Genomic DNA, 20,842 nt, shown 5'->3' with positions numbered 1-20,842 from the left:
AGCCATTTTCAAACCAATTAAGTTTCCTTCATTGTTTTAAAATTAAAAAAAAATAAGAAGAAAAAAAATAAAGAACCCCCAACCCTTGCCCGACCTCCCCTTCCTTCTGGAGACCCCGACCAGCACAGGCAGGCCTCACTGGCACGGCAGTCCCGGCAGGCAGCACTCCCCACACAGCATGGAACGGGGAGCAGCAGAGCCAAAAAATACACTTTTTCACACCGAATTTGAGATTTGGTCAGTAGCATGTTGGGGCGGCTCCCACGGCCGGCGGGGTGCTCAGGGCCAGGAGCAGGACCCCTGTCCTGCGGGGACGAGATGGGACCGGGCTGGCTACAGGGCCATGGCAGGGAGGCCGGGAGCAGCTGCAGGGCCACTGCAGACCCATGGCCACAGCCAGAGCAGCAGCTCTGCCCTCTCACCGGGAGAGGAGACCCCGGCACCGCAGGAGAGGGGGCAGCGCCGGTGCCACGTTAACACCACGTCAACACCACTGTCACCCGCTGCCAGCCACAGCCCAGGGCCACGCTGCAAGGGCCCAGGGAAGAGGAGCGAGGTGGGAGGCACAGGCCAGGCTCCAGAGGGAGCGGGCTGCTCCACACAGCTGCTGAAAGCAGGATGGCATGAGGCCAGGGGCGGAGCAACAGCGACTTCCCGCTGCCAGGCAGGAGCATCATGGAGACACACACAGGACTGGCCAGGCAGGACACCCCCCACCTGCCACCACCCACTGCACACTTGCAGGAGGCACAGGAGTGCCCAGCACTCATGGTGTGGGATGGGGAGCTGCCAGGGCACGGAATGGCCTCTCCCCACCACGGGCCTCTGCAGGGACCCTGCAGGCGTGAGGGTCCTGCCAGCACAGGACAGGGAGTGGGGCAGGGGAGGAGCCCTGCCACGACATGGAGCTCTCCCATCATCCCCCCCAGCCTCTTCTCCCGACTTTGCTGAGGACACACAGGTGAGTGACACCACACAGCCCATCCTCGGGCAGCCAGCACAGCCCTGGGAAGATCCAAGGCTCCCACAGCCAGTCTGGGATGGCTGAGAACTGCAGAGCAAGGCAGATGGGGGACACCGGAACACAAGGACACAACACAGTCAGGGCTGAGGTTCTGCAGAGCGGCCGTGCCACAGCAAGGGGAGGGCTCAGTGCAGACACCCAGCAGCAAATGCAGCCCCAGCACCAGCCAGGGAGCCGGTGGCACAGGTAGACCCTTTCCTGCAGCTCAGTACACCCTGGCACAACCACTCTGTGGCTGGTGTAGGTCGGGGAGGCTGCCCGCTCCTTCCCTCGAGCCCCCGGGTCGGTGTGAGCCCCAGGGCAGGGTGAGGAGGGTCCCCATCACAGCTGCTGCCCCAGCTATGTCACATGAAAAGGAGCACAGGAAGAAAGCTACTTAAAAACCGCTGCCAGCAGAACTCCTCCCCGCTTGTTTGGGTCCTCTGGGCACCACAACGTCTCCTGACAAGCCTTGCCACGCCAACCACAAAACAACGTCACAGATTAGAGGAAGGAGGGAGGAGGGGAGAGAGGATGCTACTGCCATGATTGCTTTCCCCGTCCCATGGGGATTCCTCAGCAGGAGGGAGCAGGGGATTCCTCAGCAGGAGGGAGCAGGCTGGCCCTGACTGCTGAGCTGCTGGACCACGAGTTGCCCCATCAGAGCCGGGGCCAGGTAGAGGGACAGCCCCAGCCCTGAGCCGGGATGGAGCATCCAGGACAGCCTGCAGAGCCAGAGGCCCAGCCCTGGCTGCAGGCAGACCTGCCTCAGCAGTGGCAGTGCCCCGTGGTGACCAAGGCGTGCCACCCACACTCGCTGTCCCGTGCCACCGCTGGCCCACACCGTGGTGAGTAATGACTAAAGCAAAATGGCCATGGGGAATCAGGTGCCTGCCATCCAGCCCTCCTCCTCCTCTCCTCCATCACTTCCAGCTTTGATTAGACAAAACAAGAAAGTTCTCCCTTCCAAGCAGACGCTAGTGCTCCGCTCGCCCAGCGTCCGGGGAGGGCACCGGGACCTCCCCAGGCGTTCGCTGCTTCTCCTCCGGCATCTCGGTGTCACTCAGGGATGGCGCAGGGACCTGGGGAGAGAGGACAGAGTGACCTGCAGGGACACACCCCAGTACAGAGCACCTCTCTGAGCATACAGGCCCCACGGCTCTGCTCCTGCCTCCAGCTCCACCAGCAGCAGTCTCGGCTGGGCTTGGGAAAAGGAGAAACCAGGGGCCCCCCAACAAAAACAACAAAAGCTTCGGGAAGAGCTGGAGCACTGGACTGCTCCAGCAGAAGTGGTCTGGACTGTATCCACCAGAGAAGCAGCAGATCGTGCCCAAGCATGAGCAGGCCCAAACATTTCCCACCATGTTCATGGAATAATTTAGGGAAGTGCACTCTGGAGGTCTCCTGTCCAACTATGTCCTTAAAGCAGGGCTAATTTCAAACACAGAGCAGGCTGCTCTCCAAAGACAGAGATCCCACACCTGTGAGGACCCTTCCCAGGGAGAGCCCTGCAGCTCACATGCAGCACCAGAACAAGATGCAGGCAACATCCCACCCTTCCCCAGCCCCTCCCAGCTCCATGGGTGACAGCTCCTGAGTGCTCTCACAGCAGCACTGATCTCCAAAACCACAGCCAGCTGTGATCTCCTTTGAGGAAAATCCAGGAAACCAAGAGGCCCTGGTTTCCAGCATCAGACCAAACTGGCTTTTCACCAGCAGCCTCTCAGCACGGCCCCCCTATGTTGTTCTGTCCTTCCTACATCACTCTCAGCTTTCCCTCACTGTCCAAGAGCCCCCCCAGCTCCCAAGAGGATTACTCACGGCACTGGGGAGAGGAATGCTGCCATCCTGCTGCTTCATGCTGCTCTCCTCAGCCTGCCTGGGGCCCTGCATGGCCGGGGGCTCCTGCGTGCCGGGCCCCCGCGGGCACGGTCCCTCCTGAGCTGTGCTCTCCTCCTGCTGCAGGATGCCCCGTCTGTCCAGGACACTGCAAGAACAGAGCCATGCCATCAGAGACACATGCCTCCCCAGATCCCATCTCTTTTCCCAGGAGGAGAAGTGCTGGTGGAAGGTAAAGGTCAGGGCTGCCCCTCAACAGCTTACCTGGGAGGCAGAGGCCCACAAAGCACCTCACAGCAGTTCTTCACTATGTTGCCGTGGCTGTAGGGATTCTGCACACGGTTCTTCCCAGTCCAGGACCCCTTAATCTGAAACAGTCAGGCACAAGGTCAGGTCTGCTCCAGGGAAACCCTCCCCCAAAGCCCTGCCTTGGCCTGCAGAGTGGGCACAGCTGTGACGCGCTCAGAGGCAACGGCTCAGAGGAAGAGTCTACTTACGTCTTCGTTGGTTGTCTGATTCAGTGCCACCAGGAAGGTGTGGAACCCAGTTAACCCCACCACCGACCACAGCGTGAAGAAACAGATGAGCACCTCCAGTACAGTGAGAACAGTTAAGGACTGGGAACAGCTGGGGAGTGGGCCCAGCCCACCTATCACAACCCTCAAGCACACCAACTTCTCTTCCTCTCCTAACCATGGTTTTCTGTTTTAGCCTCCTCCCAAAAGCCACAGAACTGCTCCCCATCTTGTCATCGGTGGAAAAATGCCCAGAGATACATGTTAGAGTGGCCTGGGTAGCCCATCCATAATGCAGCTCCCACTAGCCCCCAGCTTTAGAGAAGAGGCACTGTGGAAGGATATGTCCCTGGGGTTTCCTTCAACGTGTTCAGAAATCCAATCTTCAGAGATTCTGCAATACAAAAAGCAAGAGATATTTTTTACTCTGGAACATCCCATCAAATTCCCTTTCCCACTCCATCACTCTGGTTTCCCACCGCTATCTGTACCCTTACTCCCTCCCTCCTTCCCAGCCCTCCAGCCAGACTCACTCAGTGCTACGTAGACGATGTTGAAGGTGAAGATGTAGATGGTGAGGAGGGAGAGCGAGAGGATGAAGAGGTAGAAGTAGCGGTAGTTCCTCTTCCCCACACAGTTGCCCACCCAGGGACAGTGATGGTCGAAGCGCTCTGGGGAAGCCAAGACGGAGATCAGCACCCTCCAACACAGCCCTGCCCACCTCCGGATCCTTGCTCCTGTGCCCCCACCTCAAAAATCTCCCAGGCTGATAAGGACTCCTAAGTCCAACCCTCTGCTCACTCAGGACTCTGTATCCCAGCCCCCGTCCAGGAAGGGAGACCAGGTCAGAAAGTCCAAAATCATTTCATAATGAGTCATTTTGCGCATTAAGAGAGAGTTTGAACTTGGCCCCTCGTGTGTCTTCTCTCCCTGGGGTACAACAGCCACAGCACATGGGTTAGATGAAGGCCTGGGAGTCCCCAAGTTGTTACCCAACCCACTATATACCTACTAGAATAATCAGGAGAGGGTTCGTGGAAGTGCATAAACACACAAAGGTCGGGAATCTGAAGAGGAGGAACGGGATTTCTACCTGGAGCAGCACTGCTGAACATAAGCCAATTACATACACAGGAGGACAACAACCAGGGCACCCCATAGGATAGCACAATCCCCATGCTGATGAAGAAGCTGCTGTCATGCAAGACACAACTCTCCACTAGAACCCTCCAGCAAGGCCAGAGTCCAGTGGAAGAGAAAAACAGGCTGGGCGCACACACACACGGAGAAGTTGGACTTGGTTAGGCTAGTTATTGCCAAAGTCCTGGCAAAGAGTAACCACGTGGCTCCAGGTGCTGAGCAAACATCAAGCTCCTTCAGCATAAGACAAGGCAGCCTGTCCCTATGTGGACACACCACCACTCCAGACCTGCCCGTCATGAGGCACAGGTCTCCCTCTTTCTCCAAGGCTCCCCCACAGGAGCTGAGGGCAGGAGCAGGCCCAGCCCTGCACTCACCCACACAGTTGTCGCAGATGCTGCAGTGCGAGGCGCGGGGCGGGCGAAAGATCTTACACGTGTAGCAGTACTTGAGCTTCACGATCTGGTTGTTGATCTGGAAGTTCTTGATGCGCGGGGGCGGGCGCTGGCCCTGTGGCACGGTCCCGTTGGTGGCCTCTGCCAGAGAGAACAGAGCACAGATCGGACCTGCTGCTACAACACGACAGGCCCAGAACGACAACTCGTTTCCCCGCCTTTCCTACCAGCGGGACCAGAGCCTGTTGGCTCCAGAGCCGGCGGCTGCAGCTCTGCTCATGCGAGCCAGAGCCAACCTGGCAGCTTGGAGGCAGGAAAAGGGATGCCAGAGCTTTCATGGGCACGTTGAGAGGAGGATAGGGGTTGTCACCCGCATTCATAAAAACTCCTCTCTCCCTGAGGGATCAAGGGGACCACACCAAACTTCCTGCACCCCTTCCAAAAACAAACTTTGTATGTACATGGCTACGGGAGAGAAAGTAGCAGGTGAAAGGATTCCCAGAGAGAGACGCAGGTACATCATGCCCCCTTTTTGAGACTTGGCCAAGCACAATGGGCCAGCAGATCAGGGCGCTCCTCACTTTTGGAGGTCCAGCCAGGAAGAAAGGCTCTGAAGGGATTGCAGCCTAAAAATATGCCAGAAATACAGAGGCTTTTCCAGCCCTCCCCAGGTTGGCTGCCCCACACTCACCAATCTCCATCTCGATGAAGGCTGCCTCGTCAGGCAGGGCCCTCGGGATCACCCCGGGGTCGCTGAAGCTCGTCCGCAGCAGCGTGGCCATGGCAAACAGGAAGAGAACTGCTGCAAACACGGGGATGGCCGGGGACAGCTGGACAGCCAGGTACCGGCACCTGCAGACATGGGGTGGGAGGAGATGAGTCAGAGCGAGTCTGGAGTCTGCCGGCACCGGGCTGAGCACGCCTGGCACGGCATCAAAGCCCCGGCGCTCCTGAGCACTGGTAAGATCTAGAGCAGAGAAGCTGTTCAGCATGTCCTTCTGATTCACCACCACAGGGGAATGCTCCTGGGGCAGCTCCAGTGACCAGGCACCATCACAGCACTGCTGTGTTTTCCACCAGCCAGGCACAGATACTTCCCAGCATCTGTTCTGTTTTCAGATCCAGTTTTGGGCGGTGCCAGAAATGTGACCAGGGAGCTGGAGAGACCATGCCTGTTAGACCCCTGCTGCCAAGGGATGGGCTGGAGCTCCAGAAGAAGTACTCAAGGCCTGGTTGAGGACCTACCATGCCGGAAGGCATGGAAGCACATGAGGATGGTGGGAATCTCTAGCTGGCCCCTAAAGGGCAGCAGCTTCCAGTACCACAGAAATTACTGGAATTTACTGCATCCTGTGCTTCTCAGGAATGGGTTCCTCTGGAAGTGCAACATTCCCGTGCAATGTCTGTCTTCCTCTGGCTTTTCTGAGGTAAGGGACTGAAAAGCTCCAAATAAAGGAGAAAGGCTCCTGCTCCAAGATTTCCCAAGCCCAAGAGGGAACATGGTACAAGGTTTGTTTGCTCTAAAATGCAGCAAGACTCGACAAGGAGTTTATTGTTCTGATCCTGCTGATGGAGGAAGTGCAAAGGGAGCATGGGGCTCATTTCATCATAGCTGTGCTGCTCCCACATAGCCGCATCCATGTTCCCATGAGCACCACAGCGCAGGCCTGGGCAGAAGTCATGGTTTAGAGACATACGGGGCTGAAAGAAAACACATATTTATCCTAATTCCTTCAGAAAACCCCACTGATATTGGGTCAAAATTCCTATAGAGCTTGCCTATGGTTTAAGGGAAACACACACCCCCCAATCCCACCATTCGTGCCATGTCTCACCTCTCCTCTCACACGTTGCTTCCCTGGGTGCCTCCTGATGCAGCTGAGCACTGAGACTTTCAGGCACCTGGCTTTCCTAGACCCACCCTTCACCCTTTTTGGTGAAGGGTGGATCAATCCAGATTCCTTCTGTTCCACAGTTACTCTCCAAGAGAGCATCAGTCTACTGCAGTGAGAGGATGGGGGTTATGCTCCCTGGGGGGGCTGCCATCCCAACCAAAGCCATTTCCACCAGCTCCACAGCACTGACTACTTAATTCTGGACAGCATTCCCACCACAGCTTCCCCAAACACAATGCAGCTTCCAGCTCTGCAGACCCACCACAGGAATGCTCACTGGGCCACTGGCTGTCTCCAGCGACTGTCCCCAGCGTGTGACAAGGACAGAAGGGCTGCACACTGGAGCTACAGCATGCTTTGGCCACAGCTGCAACACCAAGCACCCACAGTGATGCACATGGCTTGTCCCATACACCAACATCCTTAATTTCAGACACTGCACACTCCTCAGTTCCCCAAAACAACATCCCTGTGCCGAGCCTTGCCCACAGCCAAAGAGCCAGAGGGCTGAGCTTATCGTCTTCAGGCAGCACAAGATAACTTTGCATTCCCTCTGCAAGGGCAAAGTCCAGGGAGAGCTGCAAGTCAGTCAGAGAGCAAACAGAAACCTTGGAGCCCATTTGGGGTAGAAATATGGGTTTAGGAATATGTAATATGGGTTTAGGTGTGGGTCAGCCTCTTCTCCCAGGTTACAAATGACAGGACAAGAGCACGCAGCCTCAAGCTGTGCCGGGGGAGGTTCAGGTTGGACATCAGAAATTTCTCCCTGGAAAGGGTGGTCAGGGAGGTGGTGGAGTCACCATCCCCAGAGGTGTTCAAGAAACGACTGGACATGGCACTCAGTGCTCTGGGCTGGGTGACAAAGTGAGGATTGGTCAAAGGTTGGACTAGATCATCTTGGAGGTCTTTTCAAACCTAAATGATTCAGTGATGCTGTGATTATTCCTTGAAAATCTGGACACTGTCTGCCCCAAAGGGCTACAGCCTGACCCTTGTTCAGCTGACACGACAGCTTTTGGAACTGCCGTGACAACATGAACATATTGTGGGTTTAAATATGGATCCATGAACTGTGTTAAAGCTGAGCCACAGCCCTCCTGCTTCCACACGGGCTTAGCTTAACTTCCCTTAACTAGGCTGGCTTCTGTGGCCCCTCACAGCTGAGGGCAGAGGTGTGAGAGCCAGAGGAGCTCTCACCACACTGAAACTGCATAAGGCCTAACATGGAGCCCAACATGGAGCCCCTCACGTGCCTCCTGTTCTCCACTGTACTGATGGGGCCTCACTCTTCCAGAGGTGACTTTCAGGGAACATGTCCACAGCAGGGACAGCAACCACACAAAGTCTTGACTTGGTACTCAGGTACTCAATAGCGTTGGGGTATCTTCGGTCTATGCTGCATCTCCAGCATGATTTCACTGCTCAGTAACAGATATTTTAAAGATCTTTTGTTTGGGAGAGCTCGGAGCCAACAGAGATGCTCTGTTGGCATGTGAGGATGCTGCTCCCCCACTCCCAGCACCATATTTGTGCTCTGGAGCGTTTTGTCACCGACAAGCAGACAATAAGAGCACTATCACAATTCATTGTCACAGAGGGGTGGGCTGGGGGCAGGAAGGCTCAACAAAGAGATCATTGGAATGGGGGGGTAGGGGGAGAAGCAGCTGGGAGGTGCCACTAGTTACAGTGCTTGGCCGGTTATTTTGTGCCCTCTTGAGAAGGTCTGTTGTAATCAGCACATTGAGCAAAGCTCTGAAGGAAGGGGAAAGCCACCATGCCTGACTGCAGCCACAGCCACTGGGCACTGCATCTTCTACACAGGCCCCAACTGTGCTCAGCACAAGCTTCATTATATTAGTCACTCACATCTCACCTGCAAATCAACTTTCCTAAACTACGGCACAACCACACTGTGAGTGCCAGCAGAGCTGTATCTTTCCCAAACACCTGACCCTCACCAGGGCACTTCAGCCATCTGCACCTCCCAGCTCTGGGATGGTGTCCAGGACTCACTGTACTTGTGGTAAGTGTGGAAGAGGCTGCTCCGAAGCCCGGGTAAGTGCCACAACCACAAATCTGTGTCCAGGCCCTTCCCAGCAGCACCAGGCAGAGCTGGAGCTCTCCATGGAACCTCTCCCCATCTGCCAGCGGTGACACAGAAACCCTCACTACAGACCCACATCAACTGCCAGCACACACCATGTGCTTCTGACCCGGCTGAGGCAGGACACAGATGCATTACGCTGATGTTATTGCTCTTTTCCTGGCTAAAAAAATCAAGTTTCCACACAGGCAGATCACCCCAAGATCCGGGAATGAGGGAATGAGGGTGTCACAGAGGACATGCAGGGAGGCTGAAGTTCCTGAGAAGGAACCCACATACGAGAAAAAGGTCAGTTGAAACCCCAGGAGCAGCCACTGCACATACAAACAGGAGCGAAACAAGCTGAACTCTGGACACCAACAAACTCACCTCTATCCAAAGAAATTACAGTGATTAAAAAGCACCGATCAACTCGTGTAAGTTTTGACCGCGCTTGTCAGAGATCTGTCTAGAGGTAACACCACCTCAGAGGCTCCTCTGTCAGCCTTGGTCCCTGGGGTTCGGAAATCAAAACTAAAAAATAAAGTCACATGAGGGGCAGTGTAGGTGTTTTCAACCTATCAGAAGACAAACACATTTTCATCTCTACAAAGCTAGAAAAACAAAGCGACAAATATACCTGGGCATTGGAGAAGCCTCTGACATTTACAGGTATCAAGTTCTGTGCTGAAAAGCTGGAGGCAAAAGAAATCCCATTCCCTTCAGCTGTGTGAGGAACTCACTTCAGGCCACGAGACAGGCTGGCAAACTGCAAAGGGAACTCCCAGCCTGAGAGAGGATGCAGCATCCCATCATCCTCGTTCCCAAAGGGATTTCACAAGTGCTTTACATGGGCTTCTCTCACGCTGGAACAGCACGGGCAGAGTTACCAGCTAAGTGCCCAGCCACAGGGCTGACATTACCGTCAGGAGTCTGAAATAACGCCCAGAGGACGTGGAACTGAATTTTATGGGACATGTTATGGAGCAGACCTAGTTAAGCACAGGTCTCAGACCCTGCAGGGACCAGCCCTGAGCAGCGGGAGCTGCTCCCTCATGAAGTGGTGATGAGAGAGGTGCCCTTGGGCAGAGGACCCTGGTGGCTGCAGAGCCCTTCCCGGGAGCCAGAGCCAGCACGGCTCCGTCCCTCTGCCTTATCCAGGAGGGAGGAGCCGGATCTCAGGTACGGCACTGAGCTCTGCCAGCCTCTGGGTCCTGTTCGCTCCCGGATGGAGAGACTTACGCGATCCTAGACCACAGCGCTGCGGATTGGGGGATCAAAGCACGGAAACTCCCACCCACAGGGCTGAGGAGGCTCAGCCCGCTCGCCTGCGGACACCGCGGAGCAGCCGATGGTACTGGAGATACTCGGAGGAAAAAAACACCACCAGAAGCAGCAGCCCAAAGAGCACGGCCGTCATTCCAGGGCTGCGGAGGACCCTGCCAGCGAGGGACGGCGGTGGCTTTTCCCCTGATGTGGGTGCCGGTCCCCACCAGCGCCGGCTGTAACCGGAGCCAGCACAGCCCGGAGCGCCGGGATCATCCCGGCCCGGCGCAGGGCGAGCAGCCAGACAGATCCTGGCTCCAGGCACCCCCGGAGCCGTGTTCAGACAAGGTGTGACTGCGCAAGTGATTCAGCTGAATGGAAAAGGCACCACGGCACGGGCAGCCCTGCAGTGAGCGGGCAGGGAGGGGAAGGGCTCCTCCGCCCACCACCGACTGCCACGCTCCAAATCCAGACCCTAACACCCGGATGGCTCCTCTGTAGCACGAGTTTTAAGAGGGGAAACCAGGAATTTGCATGCAAACGCAAAAGAATCTGCCAAAAGCTGAGACAAATGCACAACACGGTGAAAGCTCAAGGTTGAGACCCTCACCCAAAGCTCCCCAAGGTGCGTGGAAGGTGCACAGGGCAGGCAGGGAGCCCAGCTGCTCATCTCAGCCTGGTCGGTGCAAAAGAGACCCTGGGGAGTCCTGCCAGATGGGAAGGCAATATCTCATCCCTCTCCCAAACACAAAAATCCCCAAACAAGTTCAAAACAACTCCCTCTTTACCAAACAGAAAACGCTGAGATATTATGCACTGAATCAAATGGGTATTCGGGCTTTTCCCAAACTTTTCCTTGTCTTCCTTAGATGATTTAACTAAAATTCAAAAGTGATCCTACTCCCAGCAGCACTTCCCCTGCACAGCCCACCCTCTGGCTCTAGGCACGGTCTGGATGTCTTGGTGCAAGCAACCCCTCCATAGGCCTCTGCTTCCCAGAGCATGGAAAGGGGCTTCTCAAGGAATTTCTAGTCACATTCCAGGCTAACCACGGCCTAGGGATGGAACACAGCCTTCACTCACTCTGCCTGGTGCAGCTGGTGAGGGCAACCACAGCAGAGCGGGATGTGGTTCACGCTCCACAGGACCCACAGGGAGCCAGAGCAATTATCCCTCAAATCAGTGTTTCTGGAGCAGCAAAAAGCATTTCTGGAGCAGCAGTTCTTCCTGCAAGGCAGGAAGGCTCAGCCCCACTTTTCAGATGGAAAAAAAAACCCAAACAACAAACCAAGAGTGGTGTCACTTGGTACCTCAGAATTCAGACTGAGCCAGGGATAATTCGGGCAAGGAACTAGGGAGAGCCATGCCAGGCCAGGGGATGTGGAGACAAGTTCCCTAGCCTGGGGAAGATGCTGAAGAGGCCAGCATCTGGGCTGAGGGGTTTACGGCTCTGCAGGGACAGCCAGGGCTTAGCCAGGGAGCAGCTCCTTCCGCTTGCTTTTCCTGGCTTAACAAGCTTTTGTGTTACCCAATCCTGTGTCAGCCCTTCTCCTGCCCCAGAACACAAACATACCCAAGGAGACTGAGGAAGGGAAGTTTTGCAGTTCTTTAGCTGATCCAATTTCATCCTCAAACCAGGTGAGAGGGGTGTCCTGTACCCTCCCACAGCATCAGCTGGGGCAAACATAAGCTTTTCCCTTTTTGTTTGTTTTTTTGATTGTAGGATTACTTTAATGCCAGCCCAGCTCCCAGGGATTGCTGAAAGGAGGGGGTAGGTCCCTCTCCTTCAGCAGGATCCAGGGTTTTGGCTGCAGAGCTGATCTAAGGGGTGGCTGGACCCTCCCCAAATACTGGAGTGGCTCTGGCTGTGGGGCCTCTGCTGTAGTGTAGCACTAGGGGCAGGTCAGACTGTCAGGAGCCTTGGAGCCACCAACCTCATTCCTCATTAATCCTCCAGCAGGGCCACCTCCCTGGTGGGGCTGACAGAGGTGGCTGCATGTCCCCCCAAGGGCAGGGACACAGGCTGGACCCCGGGGCTGCAGCAGCAGTGCCCTTGCACCCCAGCCATCCTGGGGCCAGGAGCACTTGGGACTGCCAAGCCCCAGACAGAGGAAAGGGTGACCCATGGGGACAGAGGGCCAGTGTCACCCTGCAGGGTCCGAACACAGGGAAGTGTCATCCCATGGGCAGAGCCGGGGGAACGATCTGGTAGGGTCCATCCTCCCCAAAACCTCCAGGCTCAGTCTGCTGAGGGCCAGGAGGCAGATCTGGGCAGGCAGAGCCGCAGGCTCCCCTCTGCCAGGCTGCTTCATGCCAGGCTCCCCTCCCTCTCCCAAGGCCCCCGGACCGGTCCCCAGTCCCATCCCAGCCCCGCGGGGGTCCCCGGGGGAACTCACTCGAAGGCAAAGAAGAGGGCACAGGTGCCGAGGATGAGGAAGAGCGTCAGGTAAAAGATGCCCTTCTGGCGGGCCATCATGATGCGGCCGTCGCAGCAGAAGGTGTTCCTGCCCGGCAGCTTCTCCCATTTCCGAACCACCTTCTTCCTCGCCACCATCACCGACATGGCGGGGCCGTCACTGGGGCGGCGGCGGCCGCCGCGCGTCCGGGCGCTGCTGCTGCTGCTGCTGTTGCTGCTGCTCCTGCTGCTCCGCCGCCCGCGCCCCCGGCATCATCGGGGCCCCGCGGGGCTGCGCTGGCGGCTGCGGGAGAGGGAACCGGGAGAGCGCTCGGTCAGCACCGGGGAGGCGGCGGCGGCAGCCCCGGGCCGGGGGGCGGCGGCCGTCGCCATGGAAACCCCGCGCCCAGGAGGGGCGTCGCCGCGGGAACCCACCGGGGAGGGGGCGCGGGGCGCGGCCCTACGGGGAGACCATCGGCTGGGCGGGGAGGGGGCGGCGGGGCGGCCCCGCGACGGGAGGGGACGGGGCGCCGGGCAGGGCAAGGCAGGGCAGGGCAGCACCCGCCCGCAGAGGGTAGAGGGCAGAAGGGGAGGGCTTGGGAGGGCGCGGGGGATCCCGCGCCGCCGCTCACCCGGTGCCGGTGCCGGTCGGGCCGGGCCGGTCGCTCCCTCCGCGCCGGGAGGGGCCACCACGCCCCGCAACCCAAAGGGGGCGCGGCCGCCGCCGCCATTGGCCCCGCCGCGCCCCCGCGCCCCGCCCCGCTCGCCTATTGGCCACGCTCGCTGCCACTCCACGGCGGCTCCTCCCGCCCCGCCCGCCCATTGGCCTCCAGCGCTGTCGTTCCGAGGAGGATCCTCCCTCTTCTGAGCTTTCCGCATGTCCATTGGCCAGATACGCTGTCACTCAGCGGCCCTGGCCCCGCCCCGGTGCGGACAAGGGGAGGCGGGGCGGGGGCGCGGCCCGGCACGTGTCGGGGGCGGGGCCTGGGCCGGGTGCGGCGAGATCGGGATAGGGATAGGGATCGGGACCGGGACGGACACGGGGGGTCACTGGCCTGGCCCGGCTCCTGCCAGACCCCCGGCGGGGCCTGACCAGCGCAGCTCCGCCGTTCCTGGTTTTCTTTTCCGTTCTCTCGCACCAGGTGCCCACCAAGGACCGGGCTGCCGAGCCCCACTTCTGCCGCGGGGAGCACACGGGGAGTTCCCCGCCTGCCCCTCCCACATTTTGGGGCCGCACTCCTGTTTGCTGGCTTTGCACACCGGGACCCTGGGGTTTGGTGCGAGGAACACCCCGGTGTCCCACACACGGTGCTCCCCGTGGGCATGTGGCAGCCGGCGGCGGCAGGGCCCCGGAGCCTCAAATCCGAGGGGAAAAATAAGGAACTTTTTCCCCCCCCGCGGTTGTTGCTATGGAGACGGGAGCAGATGGGGAGCAGCTCGTTATCCCTCCCTCTTCGCCAACCCCTGCCCTGAGCCCCCCTGCGCGCCCAGCTCGGGATGAAGAGGAGGAGAAGGAGGAGGAGCAGGGATGCTGCGGGCGCAGGTGACCCCGGCGGTGGCTGAGCACTGACACAGACACCCCTCCGTGCCTGAGAACTCCGTCCATTTGCTCCAACAACCCCTCACATCCCATAAATCCCAAAAACGCCCTCGGGAGTCGGGGTCGGGCGGGCGGGAGGAGCCGTAGGTGCGGGAGCACCGTCCCCGAGGCCGCGGCCCTGGGGCACCTCCTGAGAGGAAAACAGCGAATCCCGGAATCCCTGGGGCTGGGTGGGGGGACCCACGGGGGTCACGGATGGAGCGGAGAGCCCCGGAGCCCGCGGCTGGCACCGGCGATCCGGGCGCGTCCCGGGGACATGTCAGAGCTGGCCCGAAGCCCTCGGAGGGTCCGTCCGAGGCCGGGCCGGGGGGTCTGTGTGCTCGGATCCCCCCCCGGGACCGTCCGGTCCCCCCGCCCCGCCCGCCGGGCCCGCTGCCATGGCAACCGTGACGTGCCGCGGGCGCGCTTTGCGGCGGGGCGCGCAGGTCCGGCGCGACACTCGGCGGCGCTTTGCGGCAGTGCCGGCGTGCGGGAGCCATGGCGGAGCAGCAGGACCCGCAGGACCCGCAGGACACGGTGGCGGCGGCGGCCGAGAGCGGCAGCGAGAGCGAGGACGGGGTGAGCGGGGTCGGGGCGGCCTCCCGCGGCGGCCTCAGCCGCTGCCTGCGGCTCTCCGGGCGTTCCTCCGGCCGTGGCGGGCGCAGCGGAGGGCAGCGTGGCCTGGCCGGGATGCCGGGCCCGGGGCTCGGCCAGGCGGGTCCGGGGGGCACCGAGGGGTAACGGGGGGCAGCGGGGAGCGGGCGCTGGGGCCATCCCCGCGGCCGCGCTCCGCTGGGCTGGGCCTGTGAGCACGTGTGCTGCGTGGCAGGAGGATGGAGAGCGACGGCACCGGCGGCTCCTGGAGGCGATCAGCGCCCTGTCCGGACGGAAACGGTGAGCAGCAACCACGCTGCGCTCCCTCTGGAGCACCCGCGGGAACACGAGGAGCCCTTGGGGTTATTTTCTGTCCCTCTCCCTCAGGCGGAAGCTGGCGGAGCGCTCCGAGGCGGGCGGGCAGGTGTCCGAGTTCAATGTCACCTGCAAAGGTGAGGTCCGAGCGCTGAGCAGGGCTCGAGGGGAAGGGACAGCGCTGCCCATCCCGAGCCACCGCGGGGGGTGTGCTGGGGCAGCTGCAGCCCCTCACGTGGCATCTCTGTGTAGGTGCTGGCGAGAAGCTGGTTCTGTCGGAGCTGCTGAAGCCCATCCGCCCCAAATCTGCCCTGAGCAGCGTGAGGAAGGAGCTGGCCAGGGTGAAGCGGAAGGCGGCAGTGGAGCTGCCGCTGAGCAAGGAGGAGGCTAAGAGGGTGAGTGCAGGGAGCAGAGGGGGGCTCTGAGCTGAGACTCCGCTGCCCCCTGCTCCTCCCCGACGCTGGCATCGCCTTTCTCCACCCCTCCTGTCCCCCTCCAGGTGGTGAGGGAGGCTGCCTACGTCACCACCTCGAAGGATGTAGGGAAGTGGCAGCAGGTGGTCCTTCAGAACCGGCGCGCGGAGCAGCTGGTGTTCCCCCTGCGGCAGGACATCCCCACGGTGACGCCTCTGGAGAGGGTGACGTCGGCCTGGAAGGTGGGGGCTGGGGGTCTCACGGCCCTGGGGGTGCTGGGGGCAGCGCCGGGGGTTTGGCCACAGGGCAACTCTAGGAATTTGGCTGGGGAGGCTCCGAGGGTTTGACTGGGGCGGCTCCAGGCTCGACTGAGGCAGCTCAATGTCTCCTGGCTGTGTTGGGAGTAGTGACGGAAGTGATGGAGGTGAAGAAGGCCCAGCCTGTGGCTGAGGCACTGGGCAGGTGCCTGCTGAGCTTGGGAGGGTTGAAAGGGCAGTCTGTGTTCCTCACACATAGCAGGTGTATAAATTCCATCTGGGAGAAGCCAGGAGAGGGTTTGGAGCTTGCTCTGTCCCCTCTTCTTCTTGTAGTGTCTCAGCCCCTGCAGTGTTTCCATCCCTGAGCTGGGCCAGACACCTGGGGGTGTCCCTCAGCCACAAATGCTGAGGCAGAGGGAATTGGTTTGCCAAATTCTGTGCGCTTGGAAACATTCCTTACAAAAGAAGGATATGTTTGGTTTTGAATATCAGTTCCCGTGGGGTTGTAACTGGCAGCTGTTGGATGCCCAGGTGAGGCGCAGCCCCTGCTGATCTTCCAACATTTCTGTGGCTCACCTTGATCTGCCCAAAGGTCCCTTTGCGTTTTGGAGGGATGTGACATTGCGTGGCCTGGAACCCCTGCTCCATGCTCCTTGTCCGTGCCCCTGGTCAGCACTGCCCATCTGACAATTAAGAGAGGCCATTTCTCTTAACATGGGAGGAATTGCACCTGCCCTCACCTGCTGACGTGGCTGGTGATCCCCATGAGCAGGGCCACCAGTCCCTTGAGGAGGGGGGACACTTCTCTGGGCCTTCCCACAGACTTGCTCAGTGGCAGTGGGAAGGGTTGGGGACATCCAGAGAAGCATTAGCCCTTGCAGTTCTCATTCTCCTGCTGTGTCTTCTGTCCCAACAGGCCCGGACTCCACTGGAGCAGGAGATCTTTGGATTGCTCCACAAGACACAGCAGCCCATCACAGACCCGCTGCTGACACCGGAGGAGACGGCCTCGCTGAAGGCCATGAGCTTGGAGGAGGTGAGGGCTTCCCCTTGCCAGGCCCTGGCTCTGAGGGCCCTCATGCTGTGCTCCCCATCCCTCACGCTGTGCTCCCCATCCCTCACTCTGGGCCCCTCATCTCTCATCCCGTGTTCCCTATCCCTCACCCTGTGCCCCTCATCCCTCACCCTGTGCCCCTCATCCCTCACCCCATGCTCCCCATCCCTCACCCCATGCTCCCCATCCCTCACCCTGTGCCCCCCATCCCTCACCCCGTGCTCCCCATCCCTCACCCCGTGCTCCCCATCCCTCACCCCGTGCTCCCCATCCCTCACCCCATGTTCTCCATCCCTCACCCCGTGCTCCCCATCCCTCACCCCGTGCTCCCTGTCAGGCCCGGCGGCGGCGGGCAGAGCTGCAGAAGGCACGGGCTGTGCAGTCCTACTACGAGGCCAAGGCTCGGCGAGAGAAGAGGATCAAGAGCAAGAAGTGAGGCTGTACCTGTGCTGGGCTCAGGGCAGTGGGGAGGACTGGAGGCCCCCCAGACCCTGAGCCCTCACCTGCCCTTGTGCCCTAGGTACCATCGTGTGCTGAAGAAGAGCAGGAGGCGCCAGGCCCTGAAGGAGTTCGAGCAGCTGCACAAGTCGGACCCTGCAGCCGCCTTGGCACGGCTGGAGGAGCTGGAGCAGCTCAGGATGCAGGTGCTGCCTTGGTACCTCAGCCCCATTCCTCAAGAGGGCCCTGCTGCTCAGAGAGCTCTGTGTGATGTTTCTCTCTCTTTCCCCCCAGGAACGGATGAGCCTTAAACACCAGAACAAGGGAAAGTGGGCCCGATCCAGGGCCATTATGGCCAAGTATGACCTGGAGGTGAGATCATGGAGTCACAGAAGTGTTTGGTTGGAAGGGACCTCATCTCATTCCACCCCCCTGCCATGGGCAGGGACACCTTCCAGTAGCCCGGGTTGCTCCAAGCCCCATGCAACCTGCCCTTGAACACTTCCAGAGATGGAAGTGTCCAGCCACAATCTCTCTGGGGACCCTGTACTAGGGCCTCACCACCCTCACAGGGGAGAATTTGTACATATCCTATCTATGCTTGCCTTCTGTCAGTGTGGAGCCATTCCCCCTTGTCCTGCCCCTCCAGGATGTGGTATAAAGTCTCTCTATCTCTTATAAGCCCCTTTATGCATTGAAAGGCCATGACAAGGTCCCCAGTGCTGACTGGGGAAGTGGGAGAAGCTGAGGTGGGCAGGAAAGGTGGGAATGAGTTCTCTGCCTTGTAATAGAGTTTTTTTGGTGCCCCCTAGGCCCGCAAGGCCATGCAGGAACAGCTGGCCAGGAACAAGGAGCTGATGCAGAAGGTGCAGGTGGAGCCACCTGAGGAGGAGCCGTGCGAGGTGCCCGAAGAGGATACTGCAGCCGTGCCCATCCCCACCGGGGTCAGCACGGCTAATCCCTGGATGCTGGGCAAGCCCAGCGCCCCGGCCCCAGAGCCTGAGGCACAGGAGGGTCCCAGAGATGGCACAGTGCCTGGTGCTGCAGAGAGCAAGGAGGAGATTGAGGAGGAGGAAGAGGAGGAGCTGTCAGAGGAGGAAGCTCTGCTACAAGACTTTGAGCAGAAGCGGCAGGCACGACAGGAGCGGGCAGGGAGCCCTGAAGGGCACGGTGAGGAGCATGAGACCCCGAGCAGGGGGGGCTGGGAGTGCTGCAAGGTTGGGCAAAGGAAGGGGGGCTTGGGGGCGGTTTTTGGCTGTTTTCACAGAGCTGCCCTTACTCTCCCACCCTGCTCAGAGTGACCATTTACGCCTTCAATGTGTAGGTGCTGGTGAGACTGAGGCCAGTGCTGAGCGGCTGGGGGACAGCCCCATCCCCCCGTTCTGTGCTGAGGAGCCGGTGAGCACGGGGCCGGAGCCGCCCCCTCAGGCCCAGGAGCAGCTCCTGCTCTCAGAGCAGCTGCGCCGTGTGCAGACCATGGAGGATGTGGAGGGTCTGGCCAAGGAGGAGCCTGTGGAAGAGCAGGAGAAGCCAGTGGCCCCGAGAGCAGGGAAGCAAGTGCAGCAGCAGAAGGAAAGAACGTCTGGGGACAGACATGCCGAAAAAAAACCAGACAAGAAGATGATCAGCCTGGAGGCTGTACTGGATGGGAAGCCCCAGGAGATGGACTGCCCAAGCCTACCTGTGGTCGTGGAGGAAGAGGTGAGCATGACGGGCCTCTCCCATGCTCCTCGGTACCCAAAACACCAACCAGTAACACTAGACCCCAAACCACTAATTCCCAGTAACCCTAAACTCCCTTCCAGTAGCCCCAAAACTCCTTTCAGTAACTCACAGTAACCCCAAACCAGTAACCCTAAACCCCTTCCAAGTAACCATAAGCCCCAAACTACTAACTCCCAGTATTTCTAAACCCCCTTACAGTAACCCTAAACCCCCACCCAGTAATGCCCAGTAACTTTTACCCCCCTCCCACTGCCCCGGCACCTCCCAGTTTGTCCCAGACCCTTCCCAGTCCCTTCCAGTTCCCACAGTAACCCCTAAACCTATTCTGCCTCGTCCCTCTGCAGGAGGGTGGCATCGACCAGCGTGGGATGATCACGGAGGCCTTTGCTGGGGACGACGTGGTCGCCGACTTCCACCGGGAGAAGCGCAAGGCCGAGGAGGCAGCGAAGCCGCAGCCGGTGAACCTGGTGCTGCCAGGCTGGGGCGAGTGGGGCGGCACCGGGCTCCGGCCCAGCGCCAAGAAGGTCAAGAGGTGAGTGGGGGAGAGCTCAGGGACATGCCCAGCTCGGCGCCAGCCCTGACCCCTCATGTGCCTGCAGGTTCCTGCTCAAGCCGCCGCCGGCGCCTCCCCGGAAGGACCAGCACATGCCCCACGTCATCATCAGCGAGAAGCGCAACATCCACGCGGCAGCACATCAGGTGCGTCACACCTGGTCAGCGTTAGAGCTCCAGCAGTCCCTTCCCAAAACGTCCTCCATCCCTGCCTGTAATCCCTGCTTCCAGTTTAAACAGCCCAGTGGGGTGATGGAGGAGAAGGGATGTACGAGGCTGCTGTTGGTGGTGGTGGCTGCTCCAGCCCTCCTGGGCTCTCAGAAGCAGGGTGTGAGCAGGTCCTGGACAAGTGGGAACCAGTGGGAACTGGGGGTAGCATGAGATGGAAGGGCCAGGCTGAGTGGCTCAGAGACATTACCCCTGTGCTGTCCCCACAGGTCAGTGAGCTGCCCTTCCCCTTCGAGCGGCACCAGCAATTCGAGCAGAGCATACGGACGCCCGTGGGCACCACGTGGAACACACAGCGTGCCTTCCAGAAGCTGACAGCCCCTCACGTAGTCACCCGTGCCGGCCACATCATCCAGCCCATCTCGGCTGAGGATGTCCCAGACACGGCCCCCAGCAGTGGGGCCAGCCCCAGGGAGGAGGCACTGCCCCGGGGACGGGCACTGTCCCGGCGCCGCCCGCACCGCAAAGCGCGGTAACTCCGTGCCTGCGGCCCAAGGGCTTGGACTGGAGCGGGCACAGGTACCAGGAGAAACTCCTGGTTCTGTCCAGTTCCTTCTTCCTCTTTCCCTGCAATGAAACCCGGGGCTGCGTCCATGTGGCTGCCCTGGCAGCATCCAAGGCTGGGATGGCCGGTGCCCTCCATGCTGCCCTGGGGGACCACACGGGGCCAGTGCTTTGGCTGAGTGGAGGGTGAGAGGCTGGTCAAGGGCTTGTGGCGGGGCAGGTCTGGGAGTGAGGGGCTGGAGCAGCTGCCCCCAACCTGCCCTGTGCTTTCATCTTTCATATCCCTGTTTTTTTACCTCTCTGTATTTTTCAATGTTGGCCAAAGGGGCTTTCTCCCTGCCCTGCCACGCTGAGCTCAGCCCCAGGGGGATGTTCCTCAGGTTCGCTTGTACCCCCAAGGTACCTGCCCAGCATTAATAAATGTGGTCACCTGGAAACAGCTCTATGAGGTGGTGCTGCTGCTCTGCATGTGCTGGGAGCTGGCTCTGTCCCCAGGCAGCCCGTGGACTTCTTGCTGCCCACCTCTGCCTCTTGCTGCCGCTGAGCCCATGCTCCCTGCCCAGCCACCCCTGGGAGTGTGACAGCCAGGTGCTCAGTGCTTGCTTGGTGCATCCAGCACAGGCGGAGGGATGTGCCGGAGCCTTGTGGACTG

The 20,842-nt window shown here is 59.8% G+C and overlaps 2 protein-coding genes across 3 annotated transcripts; one reads left to right on the top strand and one right to left on the bottom strand.

Annotated features, from left to right (window-relative positions):
- Position 1: 1 nt before the first annotated feature.
- On the bottom strand, positions 2 to 13,272 carry ZDHHC9 (zinc finger DHHC-type palmitoyltransferase 9). Of its 2 annotated transcripts, none has more exons than XM_064670339.1 (10): positions 13,164 to 13,272; positions 12,533 to 12,835; positions 5,584 to 5,744; positions 4,875 to 5,033; positions 3,891 to 4,028; positions 3,698 to 3,751; positions 3,340 to 3,437; positions 3,107 to 3,210; positions 2,825 to 2,990; positions 2 to 2,085 (listed from the first exon to the last, which is right to left on the bottom strand). In XM_064670339.1, exons 2-10 carry the CDS (start codon positions 12,697 to 12,699, stop codon positions 1,981 to 1,983), a joined length of 1,152 nt encoding a protein of 383 aa, XP_064526409.1. In that variant the 5' UTR covers positions 12,700 to 12,835; positions 13,164 to 13,272; the 3' UTR covers positions 2 to 1,980. The 2 variants fall into 2 exon arrangements, with proteins under 2 accessions (XP_064526409.1, XP_064526410.1); XM_064670340.1 differs by lacking the exon at positions 13,164 to 13,272 and adding an exon at positions 12,967 to 13,096.
- Positions 13,273 to 14,493: 1,221 nt separating this feature from the next.
- Positions 14,494 to 20,627, top strand: UTP14A (UTP14A small subunit processome component). The gene is given in 15 exon segments (XM_064670337.1): positions 14,494 to 14,601; positions 14,603 to 14,689; positions 14,940 to 15,004; positions 15,092 to 15,156; positions 15,272 to 15,414; positions 15,519 to 15,674; positions 16,606 to 16,725; positions 17,081 to 17,175; positions 17,264 to 17,387; positions 17,476 to 17,553; positions 17,994 to 18,351; positions 18,506 to 18,882; positions 19,251 to 19,438; positions 19,506 to 19,605; positions 19,896 to 20,627. Coding segments are annotated over 15 exon segments (2,316 nt in total). The 5' UTR covers positions 14,494 to 14,508; the 3' UTR covers positions 20,163 to 20,627.
- The last annotated feature ends 215 nt before the right edge of the window (positions 20,628 to 20,842 follow it).

Source organism: Pseudopipra pipra, chromosome 13 (genome assembly GCF_036250125.1).
Source record: "Pseudopipra pipra isolate bDixPip1 chromosome 13, bDixPip1.hap1, whole genome shotgun sequence".
Lineage (NCBI taxonomy): Eukaryota > Metazoa > Chordata > Aves > Passeriformes > Pipridae > Pseudopipra > Pseudopipra pipra.
Note: the sequence above shows the minus strand (reverse complement) of the source record. Positions and strands in the feature narration are given on the sequence as shown.

What these genes read in the sequence shown, in the direction of transcription:
- ZDHHC9 (XM_064670339.1), bottom strand. Translation starts at nt 12,699, where the DNA reads ATGTCGGTGATGGTGGCGAGGAAGAAGGTGGTTCGGAAATGGGAGAAG. An exon ending in CTTCATCGAGATGGAGATTG is followed by an intron (nt 5,034 to 5,583) that starts GTGAGTGTGGGG and finishes TCTCTCTGGCAG; the next exon opens with AGGCCACCAACGGGACCGTG. An exon ending in TGTGGGCCTCTGCCTCCCAG is followed by an intron (nt 2,991 to 3,106) that starts GTAAGCTGTTGA and finishes CTGTTCTTGCAG; the next exon opens with TGTCCTGGACAGACGGGGCA.